The 18,664-nt window shown below is 38.7% G+C and overlaps 1 protein-coding gene across 6 annotated transcripts in view; it reads left to right on the top strand.

Moving 5' to 3' along the window:
- Window positions 1–18,664, top strand: part of DCAF5 (DDB1 and CUL4 associated factor 5) — a 110,510-nt gene that overhangs the window by 56,288 nt on the left and 35,558 nt on the right. For 5 of the 6 annotated variants that reach the window (XM_069488245.1, XM_069488238.1, XM_069488256.1 and 2 more), the window contains exon 6: window positions 14,716–14,929. In XM_069488245.1, coding sequence (XP_069344346.1) covers window positions 14,716–14,929 — 214 coding nt within the window. Of the gene's footprint in view, window positions 1–14,715; window positions 14,930–15,437; window positions 15,540–18,664 lie in introns of those variants that run through there. The other variant, XM_069488279.1, reaches the window with a different exon arrangement.

Raw genomic sequence — 18,664 nt, 5'->3', positions numbered from 1 at the left:
TTAGTTTAGCTTTTTAAAACATAAGTAATGCTGGTAAAGAAGTGGAGAAACTTGATCACTCTTATATTGCTGGTGGTAACCTATAATGGTATAGCCACTTTAGAAAATAGTTTGGTATTTCCTTTATAAATTAAAGATGAACTTACCATATAACCCAGCAATTGCGCTCTTGGGCATTTATCCAAGATAGATGAAAATTTATTTTCACACAGAAACTTGTCTGTGAATATTCATAGTAGCTTTATTCATGGTAGACAAAAGCTGGAAACTACCCATATGTCCTTCAGTGGGTGGTTGTGGTACATTTCATATCATAGAATATTACTCAGTGGTAAAAAGGAATGAACTATTGAAACATGTAACAACTTGGATAAACTTTGAGGATATTTTGGTGAGTGAAAAAAACTAATCTCAAATGAATACGTGCTATGTGATTCCATTTTACGTAGTATTCATGAAATAATACAATTACAGAGATGAACAGATTAGTGGTTGCCAGGAATTCAGGATGAGGGGAGTCAGTCTTAAGATGATGGTACAGATGAATATCTTAATTGTGGCGGTGGTTACATGAAGCTACACACGTGATACCATCACATAGAGCTATATACATACACACAAATGAGTGTATGCATAACTGATTATAAATAAGTTCTCTGGATTGTACCCATGTGATTTTCCTGGTTTTGATATTGTGATATAGTTATGCAAGATGATAAGATTGGGAGAGGCTGGGTGAAGGGTGCATAGGACCTTCTTGTGCATTTCTTGCATATTCCTCTGAATCTATTTGATAATTATTTCAAAGTAAAAAGTTAAAAAATACAAGTAATTCATAATACATTCATAATTCAAGTAATTCATAATACATAATACATTCTCCTTTTAAAACTGTCAATAAGGCTAGAAGTTCCCTCTGACTACCTCTTCTAGTCCTGCTCCTTTGCCTTTTCCCCTGAGGGTAGTGAATATTGTGAGTTTATTATATGCTTCCAGAAGTTTTTCTTGGTTTTTATTTGGTTGTACATATATCTATAGAAAATGTGTAGTGCTGCTTCTATATGCATGTATGTTTCTCACACAAATTATATTCTACCATATAATCATCCTACAACTTGACTTTTTGCTCATTGGTATGTGTTGGGAATTTATTCATGTATTTATTCATATGCTGCATAATGTTGTTTCAGTCAATGGTGGATTGCATCATTGGAGCTGAAAAATTCCTATCACCTAGTGATGCTATAGCTGTCATAATGGTGTAGCATAATGTATTACTGACAGATTTGTAGTGATGCTGGTATAAACAAACCTACTGTACTGCCAGTTGTGTAAAAGTCTAGCATATACAATTATGTATAGTATATAATACTTGATAATGAAAATTAACAACTTTGTTGGGGGAGGGTGGGAGGGGAATGAGAGATAAAAACTTATCTATCAGGTACAATATGCACTATTTTGTTGACAGGCACACTAAAGGCCCTGACTTCAGCATTATACAATTCATCCATGTAACAAGAACACTGTGCCCCTTAATATTTCGAAATAAAAATTATTTTTTAAAAAGAGGTAATTAAGTTAAAACAGGGTCAGTAGGGTGGGCCATAATCCAATCCAACTGGTGTTGTTTTTTTTTTTTTTTTTTTTTTTTTTTTGAGACATAGTCTCACTCTGTTGCCCAGGCTAGAGTGCCGTGGCGTCAGCCTAGCTCACAGCAACCTCAAACTCCTGGGCTCAAGCGATCCTACTGCCTCAGCCTCCCAAGTAGCTGGGACTACAGGCATGCGCCACCATGCCCGGCTAATTTTTTCTATATATATATTTTAGTTGGCCAGATAATTTCTTTCTATTTTTAGTAGAGACGGGGTCTTGCTCTTGCTTAGGCTGGTCTTGAACTCCTGACCTCGAGCGATCCTCCCGCCTTGGCCTCCCAGAGTGCTAGGATTACAGGCGTGAGCCACCGCACCCGGCCTGGTGTTCTTAAAAGAAGAGAAAATCAGGACACAGACAGACAGAGCAATAACCATGTGAGAACACAGTGAGAAAGTAGCCATCTCTAAGCCAAGGAAAGAGGCCTCAGAAGAAATTGTAAATCTGCTGACACCCTTATTTTGTATGTCTGGCATCCAGAATTGTAAGAAAATAAATTTCTATTGTTTAAACCACCTGGCCTATAATATTTTGTTATGGCAGCCCTAGCAAACTAATATACTCAAGAATGAAGGGAAGTTCATAAATGCTTTCAGAAAACAAAATCAAAAGCAAAACAGACCATCTACAAAAGAATGAGAATCAGCCTGACCTTTGATTTCTAATTAGCAATACTGGATGCTAGAAGACAATGGAGCAATGTTTTCGAAGTTCTGAGGGAAAATAATATTTAATCCAGAATTCTATACTCAGATTAAGGATCAGTCAAACATGACGGCAAAATAAAGTACTGTCAACCATGTAAGAACTCAGAATGTTTTACCTTACACACATCATTACTTTTAGAAATTATTTGAAAATACATTTCATCAAAGAAAGGTGTCATTCCAAAAAAGAGGAAGAGATAAACTTTAGGAAAAATAGGCCAGCATAGAAGAAGGATGAGGAGAAGGCACCAGTACAAGATAGGCAGGGCCAGAGCTCAGCTCATAGTGTCCAGATGTTCAAGTATTGGTTCTGTAGTGCAGGAATAAAATCCTCAGTTCCCCTAGTCTAGGGTTGCCAGTTTTGGCAAATAAGAATATATCCTGTAAAATATTTGGGACATACTTATACAATAAATTATTTGTTTATCTGAAATTTAAATTTAATAGGGAGTCCTACATTCTATCTGGCAACTCTATGCTAATCTAAAGGCACTAGTTTTTGTTTCTTAGCACCGTGTACAATGTCTGGCACATAAGAGGCATTTATTACGTGGTCAGTAAAATGTCATCCAGAAAGCTTCTGTACTATAAGGATGATGGAGAATTTAACAAAAAAAAAAAAAATCTCTTTTTCTCACTATTTTAGAGTGTATTCCTACTTATAAAAAAAATTAACTCTAAAACAGTGTCAGATAGGTCTTTTAGGAGGTATTACAGAAGGAGACATTATGATCATAGGAGATGACAGCTCTATGTGCGTTATTGCTCCTGAAGACCTTCCAGTGGGACAAGATGTGGAGGTAGAAGACAGTGATATTGATGATCCTGGCCTTGTGTGGGTCTTAGCTAATGTGTGTGTCTATGTCTTCACTTCTAACAAAAATGTTTAAAATGTAAAAAAAAAAAAAAAAAATTAATAGAAAAATAGAATAAGGATATAAACAAATATTTTTGTACAGCTGTACAGTGTGTTTGTGTTATTAAGTGCCATTACAAGAGTCTAAAAGTTTATAGGCTAGGCTCAGTGGCTCATGCTTGTAATCTCACAGGAGCAAGACCCTGTCTCTACTAAAAACAGAAAAAATTAGCTGGGTGTGGTGGCACGTACCTGTAATCCCAACAACTTGAGGGGCTGAGGCAGGAGAGGATTGCTTGAACCCAGGAGTTTAGGTTTACTATGAGCTATGATGATGCCATGGCACTCTAGCCTGGGCAACAGAGCGAGACTCTGTCTCAAAAAAATAAGAAAAAGTTTGTAAAGTAAAAACGTTATAGTAAACTAAGGTATTTTATTATTACAGAAAGAAAAATAGTTTTATATACTTTTATACTTTTACTTTAATTTTTAATTGACACATAATTGTACATGTTTGTGGGGTACATAGTGATGTTTTGAAATATAATGTATCAGATCAGGATAATTAGCATATCCATCATCTCAAACATTTATCATTTCTTTGTGTTGGGAACATTCAATAGACACCTTTAGTTAGTTGAAACTATGTGATATATTATTGTTGTTAACTATAGTCATCCCACAGTGGTATGGAACACTAGAACTTATTCTTTCTACCTAGCTTTAATTTTGTATCCTTTAACAAATCTGTCCCTATCCCTCCCTTCCTCCTACCCTTCCCAGCCTCTAGTTTTCTCTCTTCTACTTTTTACTTCTGTGAGATCGACGTTTTTTAGCGTCCACGTATGAGAGAGTATGTGGTGTTTAACTCTCTGTTCCTGACTTATTTCGATTAGCATAATGTCCTCCAGTTCTATCTATGTTGTTGCAAATGACAGGATTTCATTCTTTTTTATGGCTGAATAGTACTCCATTGTGTATATATTTCACATGTGCCTTATCCATTCTTTTGTTGTTGGACATCTACGTTGATTCCATATCTTGGCTGTTATGAATAATGCTGCAGTAAATAGGGGAGTGCAGATGTTTCTTTGATATACTGATTTTCTTTCCTTTGAATAAGCACTCAGTAGTGGAATTGTTGGATCATATGGTAGTTCTATTTATGGTTTTTGAGGGACTGCCACACTGTTATTCAGAGTGGCCATACTAGTTTACATTCCCACCAGCAATGTGTAAGAGTTCCCTTTTCTCCACATCCTCACTAGCATTTGTTATTTTTTGTTTTTTTTGATAATAGCTGTTCTAATTGGGGTGAGATGATACTTCATTGTGGTTTTGATTTGCATTTTTCTGATAATTAGTGATGTTGAGCATTTTTTCATATATTTATTGACCATATATATGTCTTCTTTTAAGAAGACATGTCTGTTGAGATCATTTGCCCATTTTTAAATCAGATTTTTTTTCTGTTGAAACGTTTGAGTTCCTTGAATATTCTGGATATTAATCTCCCTTTGGATAAATAGTTCGTAAATATTTTCTCCCATTCTGTAGGTTGTCTTTTCATTCTGTTGATTGTTTCCTTGGCATGCAAAAGCTTTTTAGTTTGATATAATCCCATTTGTTCAATTTTGCTTTTGTTGCCTATACTTTTGAGGTCTTATCCATAAAATTTTTTCCTAGATCAATGTCCTGAAGCATTTCCCCCATGGTTTTTTTCCAGTTTCCAAATTATAAAACTTAATTTGGGTCTTACATATAGGTCTTTGATCCATTTTGAATGGGTTTTTGTATAGGGTGAGAGGTGGGGATCTAGTTTCATTCTTCTACATATGAATATCCCCAGCACCATTTATTGAAGAGACTGTCCATTCCCTGATGAGTGTTCTTGGCACCTTTGTTAAAAATCAGTTAGCTGTAGATACGTGGATTAGTTTCTGGGTTCTCTATTCTGTTCCACTGGTCTGTGTGTCTGTTTTTATGCCAGTACCATGCTGTTTCACAACTTTGTTGTATATTTTGAAGTCTTGTAGGTAGTATGATGCCTTCAGCTTTGATCTTTTTGCTCAGGATTGCTTTGGTCATTCTGGGTCTTTTGTGATCCCATACAAATCTTAGGATTTTTTTTTTTCTATTTCTGTGAAGAATGTCATAGGTAATTTGATAGAGATTGCTTTGTATAGTATGTTCGTTGTAGCAATATTAATTCTTTTGATCCATGAGTATGGGATGTCTTTTCATTTGTTTGTATCCCTCTTCAATAAGAAAAATATTTAAAAATAAAGTTAGTGTAGCCTAAGTATACAGTGTTTATAGAGTCTACGGTAGGATACGGTAATGTTCTAGGCCTTCACATTCACTTACCACTCACTCACTGACTCACCCAGAGCAATTTCCAGTGCTGCAGGCTCCATTCATGTGACTGCCCTATATAGGTGTACCATTTTTTAAAAAAACTTTTATACAATATTTTTACTGTACCTTTTCTTTATTTAGATATGTTTAGATACAAATGCTAACCATTGTGTTACGGTTGCCTATAGTATTGAGTACAATAAGAGATAGTAACATGGTCTAGGGGTTTGTAGCCTAGGTTATACCATAGAGCCTAGGTGTGCAGTAGGCTGTACCATTTCAGTTTATGTAAGTACTCTCTATGATGTTTGCACAATGATGAGGTTGTCTAAGAATGCATATCTTAGAATGTGTCCCTGTCGTTAAGTGACACATGACTGTATTAACATATCTAAATTTATCTTGTTTCTTTTGCCAGTTAAGAACTTAACTCTTTGACCCTCTCTGTTAAGAGTAAACTTAGGTTTTTCTTCCAGGAAGTCTTTTGTGACTGCTTCCAGTCTTGTCTCCCTGGTAGAAGGCAGTTATTCTTCCTGGGTCCTCTCATGGCACATCTTCCCCTTAATACAACACTGTTTATGTTATAGAAGGAAACTGTTGGATTTCCTGTTCCTGTTAGTTGTTGAAAGCATCTTATTCATCTCATTTCATCTTTGAATCCATGTGCCTGGCACAGTACCTGAGATAGTCAGGTATTCAATAAATGTTTAAATGAATGTATGCTTGAAAAAATGAGTTGCTGAATTACAGGGAAAGGTGGAAAGTGAATGACTTAGACAAATCCTTCTGGCCTTGGTGCATTGCAGTCTGATGCTGTTATCTGCTAGGTGGAATGATTCACTTCCACAGTGTATTCTGTGAACCATGTTGAATTAAGAAGCAGGAAAAAAACTTGCTTATCCTATTTCTGCTGCTTTGTTATGTGGTAAAGGTCAAGTCATATAATCATAGAATTGGTCTCCTCCAGTGTGAAATAAGGTTGATGTCCACCCCCACTGACTATTTTATAGGATTAGTGTAAGGAGTAGATGATTTGATGTACATGAAAACTTTTTTTTTAGAGACAGAGTCTCACTCTGTTGTCCTGGCTAGAGTGCAGTGGCATCATCATAGCTTACTGCAACCTCAGACTCTTGGACTCAAGTGATCCTCCTGCCTCAGCCTCCTGAGTAGCTGGGACTATAGGGGTGCAACCACACCTGGGCTAATTTTTCTATTTTTTGGAGTCTCACTCTTGCTCAGGCTAGTCTCAAACTCCTGAGCTCAAATGATTTTCCTGCCTTGGCCTGCCAGAGTACTAGGATTACAGGCATGAGCCACCATGCCTGGCCACATGAAAACATTTTGGAAATTAATTTAATGAAGAACTTGTTGCTTCTTCAAGGATATCTATCTTGATATAACTCCTTCAGTGAATTCTTGATAGTATAAACTTTTTATTTTGTGATCACAGGTTTGACCTTTTATCTGTTGTGAGTCACATATTTTAGATACAGCCTTAGTACACTCTGAGTAATAATGTTGGTGTCATTTATTCATAAATTTACCCATATATAGGAGACTTTCCAGGAACATCACTAATGTTTCTGGATTCTGCACAAAATACTTCGTGTTTTGAATCTGTTTTCTGTTCTGATAACATAACTTGGCCATTTATTTATGGATCCTTTGGAAGTGGGATGGCAGATCTGCAGAAGGAAATCAAACTGAATGTAGTTTCAGACCTAGCCTGGTGACTGTCTAGCGCTAACCAAGGAAGGCCTGTTTAGTATCTAGAAACATATCAAAGGAGGAATATTATTTGCCCTCATTGAGAAGGATGGTGAGGGACACTAAAACATTCAGAGTCCTTTGAAAATTTTTGTTTGACTGTCATGCAGGGGAAGCATGCCTGGCATTTCTAGGAACAATAAAGAGGCACTATGTGGTTGAATTAGATAGAGTAAGGGAAGAAGGGAGTGCTAGGAGGTGGGGTCAGAGACATAAAGGATGAAGGGCTTATTTAGGGCTTTGTTGGCATTGTAAGGAATTTGGGTTTTACTCTAGTTGAAATAGGGAGCCACTGAAGGGTTACGAAGAGTTACTATAAAAAAGTTTGAAAGCCCTTGTTCTAAGACGTTCATATTATTGCCATTTAAGGTGACTTTGGTTTTTGGATGCATTCTCAGCAAGTGGCTCCTGTATGAAACAAGCCGTCTTCCTGTAATCATGTCTCATCAGTCCGCAATTTGAAGAAAGAGCTTTTTCCTTGACCTTCTTCTCTTCTCTTGTTTTCAACTGTTTGCATAAGAGTTCTTTTTAGAAAGTACTAAATCGTGATTTTTGTTTTCAGCCCTTCTTCTGCTTAGGATTTTTTCCAGACTTTTCTTCTTTCCTCTTTAACATTCCTCTAACTTTGTGGCCTTGTCATGTAGCACTCAGTGCGCCCACCCCACTTTCTTCTCCCTGCCATCAAGGACTGCCTATTTACCTGCATACTTTCCCACCCACTCCTTCTGTGCTGCTACTGTTGCTGTGGCAACTGCTATCTCAAGCTCCCTCCTTCCACTTACTGTTTCCTTCTTCCTGTCAACCACTGTTCCTTGAACTCTCCCTTCCCAGTTTTATACACTGTGAGGTCAGGGCTGATGCGACATAAGATGAAGATTAAATCATCGCTTGTGAAACTTCTATTTCACCAAGCTTGGGGTAGAGGCAGGTTTTAAATAAGCCAGGCCATCTGATGAACTCATCTGACTAAATGTTGAGTCCCTAATTCTGTGGGAAGGTCAGAAGTGTCCTAAAACAAATCCATTATGGCACTGCTTCTTAAGTCACTTTGAGATCTTGGTTGGTTCTGTGTGGCTTTTGGGAACTCTGGGCCAAAGGCAAAAACTTAGGCTCTAGAACGCTTCCACTCTGGACATGTTCCTATTCTGGAAGATGATGATTAGAAATACTGCAATGCCTACCATCCGTGTTTACTTCATGGAAGGGCTGGATAAACCATTCGATTACATAAAGATCTCTTTATCAGAAATTTAGTCAAGGCCGGGCGTGGTGGCTCACGCCTGTAATCCTAGCTCTCTGGGAGGCCGAGGTGGGCGGATCGTTTGAGCTCAGGAGTTCGAGACCAGCCTGAGCAAGAGCGAGACCCCATCTCTACTAAAAATAGAAAGAAATTATATGGACAGCTAAAAATATATATAGAAAAAATTAGCCGGGCATGGTGGTGCATGCCTGTAGTCCCAGCTACTCGGGAGGCTGAGACAGGAGGATCGCTTGAGCCCAGGAGTTTGAGGTTGCTGTGAGCTAGGCTGACGCCATGGCACTCACTCTAGCCCGGGCAACAGAGTGACACTCTGTCTCAAAAAAAAAAAAAAAAAAAAAAAAGAAATTTAGTCAAGCCTTTCTGCCAACTTTAGTCAAACTTAAATTTCTAGATATTCAGAAAGCATACTGAACTCATGTCTGTGTTTTTCTTTTCTTTTCTTTTCTTTTCTTTTCTTTTTTTTTTTTTTTTTTGAGACAGGGTCTTGCTCCGTTACAGGCTAAAGTGCAGTGGTGCGATCATAGTTCACTGCAACCTCCAACTCCTGGGCTCAAGTGATCTTTCTGCCTCAGCCTCCCAAGTAGCTGGGACTACAGGCATGCACCACCACACCTAGCTAATTTTTCTTATTTTTTTGTTGAGACAGGGTCTCGCTATTATCTAGGCTGGTTTTGACTCCTGGCCTCAAGTGATACTCCCGCCTCAGCCTCCCAAACTGCTAGATTAGGATTATAGGCGTGAGCCACCACACCCGGCCATGTTTGTATTTCAAGCCAGAGAAGCTTGGCAGTCAATCATGTTCTGGGGAAAATAAATTTGTTCATTCACAGATCACAGTGTGTCTTTCTTGAGCTGGATCTCTAACAGTTCTGATTCCCTCTAGAAAAATTTCAGTCTCGGGATTGAGGAGTATATTAGAAAAACAGAAGAGAAAGCCCAGGTTCTTCAGCCCCCTTCCAACTCATGTAATACAAATGGTTAAGGGATTATTGGGACCTTGAACATGCTTCAGTGGGACCAGTATGTACTGTGACTCTGTGAACTTGCTCACTTTTTACCTAGTTCTAGTATCTTGTAGGATTTGTTGCATTCTATGAGTTGTATTAGAGGAAGTACAAAATGTCCCATATTCCTTATAGGTCATTCTGTCTTAAAGCAGAAACTGGGGTGGGAAGAGATTTGCTCTCATCTAAAGGACCTCGGTTTTGCCTCTCTTGAGGTCTGTGAGTTAGAATGGCAGTGCCTTGACTCCAAGTATTTCAAAGGTCTTATAGAACTTACACATAGAAACTATAAGGAAATTCATGCAGTGGGCTTGAAAAATTTTGTTGCACCATCAAGTAGCATCAGATGAATTACTTAATCATGAATTTATGTTAATCTATGTTCGTGGAGTCTGATCTTGGAAGCTTTTTCAATTCCCTGTATTGTGCTGGACAGATAGTCCCACTCACTTTCCCACGAAACAGCCTTGGCCTGTTTCTCTTCTGTTTCAAGGTTTTAGACCTGGCCAAATACTTTTAAAAATGTTCTTTTTACCTCTCCAGAGCAATAAAGAAGTCCAATTGAGGGGTTTTTGTTTTTGTTTTCTGGGGTTTTTTTTTTTTTTTTTTTTTTTCTGTACCTAAAAAAACAAAACCAAAACAACCCCACAGGAGACCACAATAGGGAAGAATGTTTTCCTGGTGTTCTGAGGTGTTCTTGCTTTTTTCATCCTAGGTCTTTAGCATGCTGACCCTTGGATTACCTCCTGCCCTATTCTTGTTGCATTTTACAGCAAATCCTTGGATGAAGATAGGTTGGGAATAGATGTATTCCTTTTATAGGGATATTTGTATCTGAACTTGTTTTGCTAGTTCTTTGAAGATACTGCTCATCTCATTTGGGTGTGTAATGGTAGCCATTTTTCTGCAGGAATGGAGACAGTGGCATTTTCCTTATCAAGATAAATGTCCAGAAAGTAAGTCAAGACTGAGACATTCTTGTTCTGTATAGGCACCCTCAGTTCTCCAAGAAGAAGTGAGAAATCTGTTCTCTTTAAGGGAATGTGTTGAAAACAGGAAAATAACATTTCAGGCACTGTTGGTAGAGTGGAATTCTGAACTTAAAAGGCATTGGAGACCCTTCTGCTAACAGACATAGGGCTAATAGACCCTTCTGCTAACAGACATAGGGTTGTAAAAAGTGCCATATTGTGTGGTTAGCTTTACATTGAACCTCGGGTAATCTCTCTACTCTCCACCTTTTTTTCTCTCCCTAAAATTCCAACATGGAATCATGTTTCTCAAAGTATAGTTTGAAAGTCACCTGCTTTACAATTAATTGGAGTTGCTTGTTAAATTCGGATACCTGGGCCCACTTCCTACATTGAATTAGAATATCAAACATGGGGGATCCCGAGAATATACATTTTTTAAAAGTCCTAGATGATTTCTCATACATATTACACTTGGAACTGTAAACTACAGAATCTTTTTGGCTGGGGGGGGGTAAATTTTAAACTTTATTGCTGTATTAGTTGAAGGATCCTTCTTTATTTTATTTTCTTTAATTTTTCTTTTAATAGATTTCGGGGGTACAAGTTGAATTCCATTACATGTATGTATTATATAGCATTGGAGTCTGGGCTTTTGGTCTACCCATCACCCAAATAGGGTATATTATACCCCATAGGTAATTTTTCTTCCCTCAATTCCTCCCACCCTCCCCTCTTTTGAGTCTCCAATGTCCATTATACTACTCTGTGTGTCTTTGTGAAGCCATAGTTTAGCTCCCACTTATAAGTAAGACCATGTGACATTTATTTTTCTGTTCCTGAGTTATCTCACTTAGGATAATGGCCTCCAGTTCCAACCAAGTTGCAGCAAAAGCCATGTATTTCATTCTTTTTTGTCACTGAGTAGTACTCCATGGGATATATATTCCACACTTTCTTAATCCACTCATCAGTTGATGGGGAACTACAGAATCTTGGACATTATCTTTATATCTTGACTGTGAGGGCAAACTGCTTCTAAGCCTTCTCTCACTGGCAAACTAGATCATCCTTGTCGTTCTCACTAGAAGTGGCCAGCTACAGAGCCCCTGCTGAGAAATTATAGTTAATGTAACTCATTTTCTGGGTTTTAGGTGTCCTTCCATCCCTCTGGAAGGAATTGAATTTTGTACCAAAACATGAAGTATTCAGTGTTGTTAGCTGCTGCTTTTTAAATAGCATTCCTAAACTAGATAATCTAGGAGCAAGAGTCCCATGCACCCTCTTTGTGTGAGAGGTCAGAGTTTTCTGCCCACAACCAGACCCCTATAGTGTAGCCAGATTGCAAATGGTGGGTCAGGAGCTTGGATGGGATGGGCCCACATGCTTGTCCTTGGCAGACTCCTCCACAGGCCTGACTAGAATAGGCAGAAGTTCCTATTAACTGATGGAAAGGGTGTTTTAGGGATGTTTCAGCTGATGCAAACCCCTGCTGCTATGGCTGGTGGGGCTGGCCAAGTTTCCTTCTGTTGAGTCTTGTTTCCAACTCCCCACTTCTAGTCATTTTACAGATGCTGGTTTATTTGCACACTCCATGCTGATCTTGGATTGAAAGCCTCTCATTGTTTTTGAGCTTGGTGTTTAGATAATACCACATGCCTGTGGCAGCCAAGGGATCCTCTAAAGGAAATGCCTAGGCTCTAACAGCCCTGTCATTCATTCTCAGTATGCAAGTGAGTGTGGCCTATGTTTAGGACCATTACAAGAACATTTCTCTGCAGGGATTATTACTTGGTGCCTGCAGGGATACTGGGCTTCTTCTCGATTTCTGGAGTTCTGGGGATGGTTTTCTAAGTCTCTTCCCTCTTTCCTTTCATTCCAATCATAAGAGGATTAAAGGCTGTTTTGCCCAAGCATTGTTTGCACACATATCTACAGTACCAGAGCATTCTTCCATTTGGTGAGAAGACTGCTTTGGGGGACACAGGACTGACTGTGGCTGGGGTTGGTACAGGCTGTTTTTATGACCAGGCTAGGTTGGCAGCTGCCCCTGCACTGTGGTTTCAGGGCCTCTTTCCCCATAGGATATCTCCTTTCTTGTCTGTTTCATCACTCTCTTGCCAAAAAGAAAAAAGAAAATGCATTATCTTCATTCCATATTAAAACTTTTCTGGTAGCATATAGCTCTTTTAAGTTTTCACTTGGTAAAATGCTATTAAAACTTCTTCCTTAAAAATATTTCAAATAGTCTGCTAGGCTCTAATTTAGGTGTCTTGAGGCCCTTTCTAGCTCTGTGATTCTCTAGAATTTATAAACTTTTTTCTCTAAAGCTACTAGGGTCACTATCTTTTCATGGAAAAATGTCCGCGAGTCAGGAGTTCTCATTTTTACAGTATCCCTTACACATACTTAACTTCACTTTCCAACCAATAAATAGTTCAGTGCTCCAAGAATTGAACCCAAAATACAAAGGAGAACTTGGTTATAACATGGGCGGTGAGCCGTCATCCCTCTATAAAAAAGTGTCCAGGTAATCAAGGATCCTGACTATCTGAAAGATAAAATACACACATAGCCTTTTATTAATAAATTAGTACTGTATAATTATTAATGTTTATGACCATCCTGATTCACTATAATATTGAAGTATCTTTTGAGTCATCAAAAGAAATTATTTAGAACCATACTATGTGACTTTTTAAAAAATGTTGTGAACATTAGGAAACCACAGAAGACTATTAGGTGAACCAGAATATACCATTCTCTAGTGAGGCTAGATAAATGAAATTATATGTATTAACAAAAGTATATTTTAAAGTTAAATATAAACTTTTTGGGAATTGTAAAGGGAAACAAGTCCTCATTCTTTTCTGATTGTTGTACTACTTTCTGCATTTAAACTTTAAATATTTCTTCAATATTTACCCTCTGGTCATACCCTATAGAATATAAAAATTCTTTGTGAACAAATTAAAATTTTAAAATAGGGCTTGGCACAGTGGCTTGTATCTGTAATCCTAGCACTTCGGGAGGTGAGGCAAAGGAGATGGAGACCAGCCTGAGCAACATAGCAAGACCCCATATCTACAAAAAAATTAAAAATTAGCCAGGTGTGGTGGTATGCACCAGTAGTCCCAGCTACTCAGAAGACTGAGGCAAGAGCAATCACTTGAGCCCAGGAGTTTGAGATTGCAGTGAGCTATGGTGATGCTACTGCACTCTAGCCTGGGCAACAGAGAGAGACCTTGTCTCAAAAAGAAAAGAAAAAAAGATTTAAAAATAAATGTTTGTGGCCGGGCGCGGTGGCTCACGCCTGTAATCCTAGCACTCTGGGAGGCCGAGGTGGGCGGATCGTTTGAGCTCAGGAGTTCGAGACCAGCCTGAGCAAGAGCGAGACCCCATCTCTACTAAAAATAGAAAGAAATTATATGGACAGCTAAAAATATATATAGAAAAAATTAGCTGGGCATGGTGGTGCATGCCTGTAGTCCCAGCTACTCGGGAGGCTGAGACAGGAGGATCGCTCGAGCTCAGGAGTTTGAGGTTGCTGTGAGCTAGGCTGATGCCACGGCACTCACTCTAGCCTGGGCAACAGAGTGAGACTCTGTCTCAAAAAAAAAAAATAAAATAAAAAAAAATAAATGTTTGTTATGCTTAAGTAATAAAATTATTACTATTTAAAAAATATCCAGAATAAACAACAAAGTATTATTCTTGCTGATGGTTCTTAAATCTCTAATATAGAGGATAAATATATTACTTAAATATCATCCATAATTAGCCAGTTGGGATGGACAGTTCTTACCTCCCAGGGTCTTGATGAGTATCTCTTTTTAATATGTCTCTTCTTTCAAGATATTTTTGTTATACTTTTCTTGTGAATTTACTGGTAATTTACATTTTGGAAATTGAAAAGAGGGACTGACAATTTAAGTAACTTGCTTTAAAGTAACCAAGGAGCTATTCCTACCCTCATTATCTTCTAGCCACTGTGTACAAATACCCTTTTGCTGAAATTCAGATATACAAGGCTGACAGGAAGTCCTGAGCACATGTGAAGAAATAAATTCCGTGTGTTTTTCAGACTCTTGTGTAGCCTGCCCCATGCCTGATCCTTTTGCTTTCTGTCTTCCAGTTCTCTCCTGCGCTATGGTGGAAACTTATCCCTACAAAGTGCCATGAGTGTGCGATTCAACAGCAATGGGACCCAGCTTCTGGCCCTGAGGCGTCGCTTGCCCCCTGTCCTCTATGACATCCACTCCCGCCTGCCTGTGTTTCAGTTTGACAATCAGGGTTACTTCAACTCATGCACCATGAAAAGCTGCTGCTTCGCAGGAGATCGTGACCAGGTACGTGCGCTCTGCCTCCTACATCCCCACACTCATGCTTTTCCTCTCTGATTGTTGCTTTGGTACTCATCTTTATTTCTCTTTGGCATCAATTATTCAGGTAGAAACAATTAAGAGGAAACAGTGTCTGGGGACATTCTGGCTCAATAGTGAGTTTCTTCACCAAAGCTGCCATTGGGTACATACGAAGCACATACAGTAAACCTAGGCTGGCCACAATATGGTTCTGAGCAACCTAACTCTGCCAAGTTTGTTAACAGATTTTAAGATTCTACAAATGTGCCATTTCAAAAGAAAGGGGGGAGTCTATGGAAAATTAGCCTGCCAGAGAGAAAGACTTTTTTAAAAATCAATAAAACACAATGATAATGAAACACCCTAAGTACCATCCAAGGGCCATGTATCTTGACTAGCCTCTTGGGATGGCATCTTTTTCTTGGATGAAATGGGCTGAGCAGCTTTGTTTGAGAGGGAGCCAGATGCTGACTCTTTTTCTTTTTGCTGCCAGCATCACAACTGGGAATGGAAAACCCAAGCTGTGAGTTTCCAGCCTTTTTTCAGTCTCACTGGGAATGGAGATACTGATGTTGACGTAAAGCTGGCAGTTTAAGAACATACTTGGCATTCTTATGCCTGTCTGTCTTGGCCATAGAAGTTCTAAAGTGGGTGTCAGTGACCAGTTGGACTAGTCTGGGTAATCGAGCTGAGTAAAGACAAATAAAAAGAAAGATTGATCAAATAAACAAATGCAATTTTTTTTCTTCTTAAGCACAAATCTTATTGCTATTCATACATAGATTAGAAAAAAGAGAAACCTTAGTCTCTTGGCAATACCTAGTGTTCTCACCTTTGGGCCTATCAACTATGTCACATTTTGACATATAATTCTCACATGCTGTGTAGGCCACCTCTTTAGAGTTATTTTTGGCATAAAAGAAACAATTCTTTGAGAACCTCCCAAGACCCTACTTTTTGAAGGCAGAAGCTAGAATTTTTCTTCCTAGACTGAGGTTGATAGAGGCTCCCTAATATTGTAGTTGAAGGAGTAGGCATATGTAGTAGGAACAGAATAAATGTTTGTTGAACTGAGTGGCGTGTAGATAGATGAGAATATTTTAAGTTTCCTGAGCTAGGGATTTCCCGTTTTATAAATAGAGACTATATATCCAGATTCAGAGTTTATACTCAAGTTGGAGTCTTGGGGCCTACTTAGCTGAGATCCACACTGGAGACCACTAGGTGGCCTCAGTTATATAGGCAATTTCTCCTTGGAGATGCCACAGTGCCTGAATGACTTAATTTTTATTTGCCTGTCTTGCTGGAACAATTTGTTTCTTGGGTAGGAAAAAGCAGTTTCTAGAAATGATCAGATTCACAATAGAACAGATAATTGTCTATCTGCAAAATGGTTGATTTGGCTGTGGAAATGACAACCAAGCCCCCGCTTCCCTCTCTTCCTCTTTTCCTTCTTTTTTCCTTGCTTTTGTTGACTTTTCTGTCAGCCTCTTATACTTGTAATTCTTATTTAACTGAATAATAAAGAACATGCAATAAAGGTAATAGTTTACTAGGCTTTATTGCCATAAATACAGCGTCTGATGGAAAGGTGAAGGAACATGGATGTTATGTTTTCTTTGGGTTGTATTTAGCAGCCAAAACCTGTCTGCATGGAGTCCTTAAAAGACCCAGAACAAAGGCCTGTAGCCAAAATATAAAGAACCTAGACCATGGTTTCTCAACTTTAGCACCATTGACATTTTGGCTAGATAGTTCTTTGGTGTGTGGGGCTATCCTCTGTGTTGTAGGCTAGTTAATAGTATCCCTGGCCTCTCCCCACTAGATGCCAGTAATATCTTCCTAAGTTGTCCTCCAGACAACCAAAAATGTCTCCAGACATTGCCACTTATCCCCTGGGAGGAAATTGCCCTGGCTGAGAACCTCTGATCTAAATTATAACTACCAAGTTTGCTCAGATGCATTGGGGCAGGTGTTGCCATAGGTAGAGCCACAAGAAGACATTTTGTGATAGTCCTGGCTGTGTACATTGAAGATATAGTTGTTTTTGCCTTTCAGTTTATATATAATGATAAAAATATTGAATGGCTTTTGATTTTCTCTATTTAGATTGACTCATTTATATTTGTGACTTTTGTCCTATGGGAAGAGTTTATAAATAAAATTATATTCTCTCAGACTAGACTGCTTTTTGGTTGGGGTAAGTAGTTTCTCTTGGATGAAGGAGGATGTAAAGTCATTGAATCTAACTTTGGATCAGTTAGTAGAGTTAAAATCTTAGAAATCTGTGCATATTCCCCATGTAGATTATCAGAGGTATGTAACTTAGGGACTAGGAAGCACAGAGGTTTACGTTTCGGTTTTTTTGGTTCATTCCTTAGGGACTAAGAAATGTAGCTAGTTCATCATTGTCGTGTCTATAAATCCTGGCACACAATGAGAACATGATAAACATTTGCTGAAGTGAATCTTGAGTACTTTGGTCACTGTGTGGTATTTAACTTTCTGGGCCTAAGGCTTTTCTAACTGTAAATTGGGATTGATAAGTATCATTTTTCCTGCTCAATTCCAGGGGCCTTTGGAGGATGAATTAAATAATGGATTTATAGTGAAACTAATTTACTGAGCTTATAGTTTTTAAAGTGTTACACAAGAGGCCAAACTTACTGTCCCAGTCCTAGAGCATGTCTCTCAACGGTGATTTATGGGCTCACATTTTCCACACTCAGGGCTAAAGCAGCAGCTGTGATGGTTATAGTATGATCAACAGGACTGACATGTATATATCCTCTGACTAATCCAGACAGGATCTTTTTTTGCTGCTTTCAAATTCCAAAACCTTCCCTTTCCTTATATTGGTCTTTATATTTGATCTCATTCCTGTATACTCTGAGAATGCCTACAGCCTGAGGCTGTGTGCTCTGGAACTCTTCATTTAGTCATAGGCTGGGTAGCCATCCCAAAGAAGAATCTGAAAATTTCCATAATAGGAATGAACACGGACAAGTAGTGAGTGATCCTATCTATCTGAGATGATAATATAGCTTTTAATTACAATGAGATCAGTCATTCTGTACAAGTAGACCCAGATATTGTCCAGAGCTATGGTCCCTGACCCCCAGGCTGCAGACTGGTACCAGTCTGTGGCCTGTTAGGAACTGGGCCACACAGCAGGAGGTCAATGGCAAGGAAGGAGAGTGAGTGAAGCTGCATCTGTACTTACAACTGCTCCCCATCACTCGCATCACCACCTGAGCTCTGCCTCCTGACAGGTCAGTGGCTGCATTAGATTCTCGTAAGAGCTCGAACCTTACTGTAAACTGTGCATGCGAGGGATCTAGATCGTGCGCTCTTGTGAGAATCTAATGCCTGATGATCTGAGGTGGAGCTGAGGCAGTGATGCTAGTGCTGGGGAGTGGCTGCAAATACAGATTATCATTAGCAGAGAGGTTAACGGTGCAATAATAATAGAAATAAAATGCACAATAAATGTAATGCTCCTGAATCATCCAAAACCACACTTAGTCCATAGAAAAATAATCTTCCGTGAAACTAATCCCTGGTGCCAAAAAAGTTGGGGACCGAGACTGCTGGTCTAGAGAGCCTGTACTTTTTAGTCTATCTTGGGTTCACTAGGTAATTCATTAACGTCAAAATGAAATTAACATTTCAAGAAATTAGACTCAGGGAATGAAGTATGAAATACACTGAGTCTATTTT

This window comes from Eulemur rufifrons, chromosome 2 (genome assembly GCF_041146395.1).
Source record: "Eulemur rufifrons isolate Redbay chromosome 2, OSU_ERuf_1, whole genome shotgun sequence".
Classification (NCBI taxonomy): domain Eukaryota; kingdom Metazoa; phylum Chordata; class Mammalia; order Primates; family Lemuridae; genus Eulemur; species Eulemur rufifrons.
This window is presented reverse-complemented; position numbering and strand designations above follow the sequence as displayed.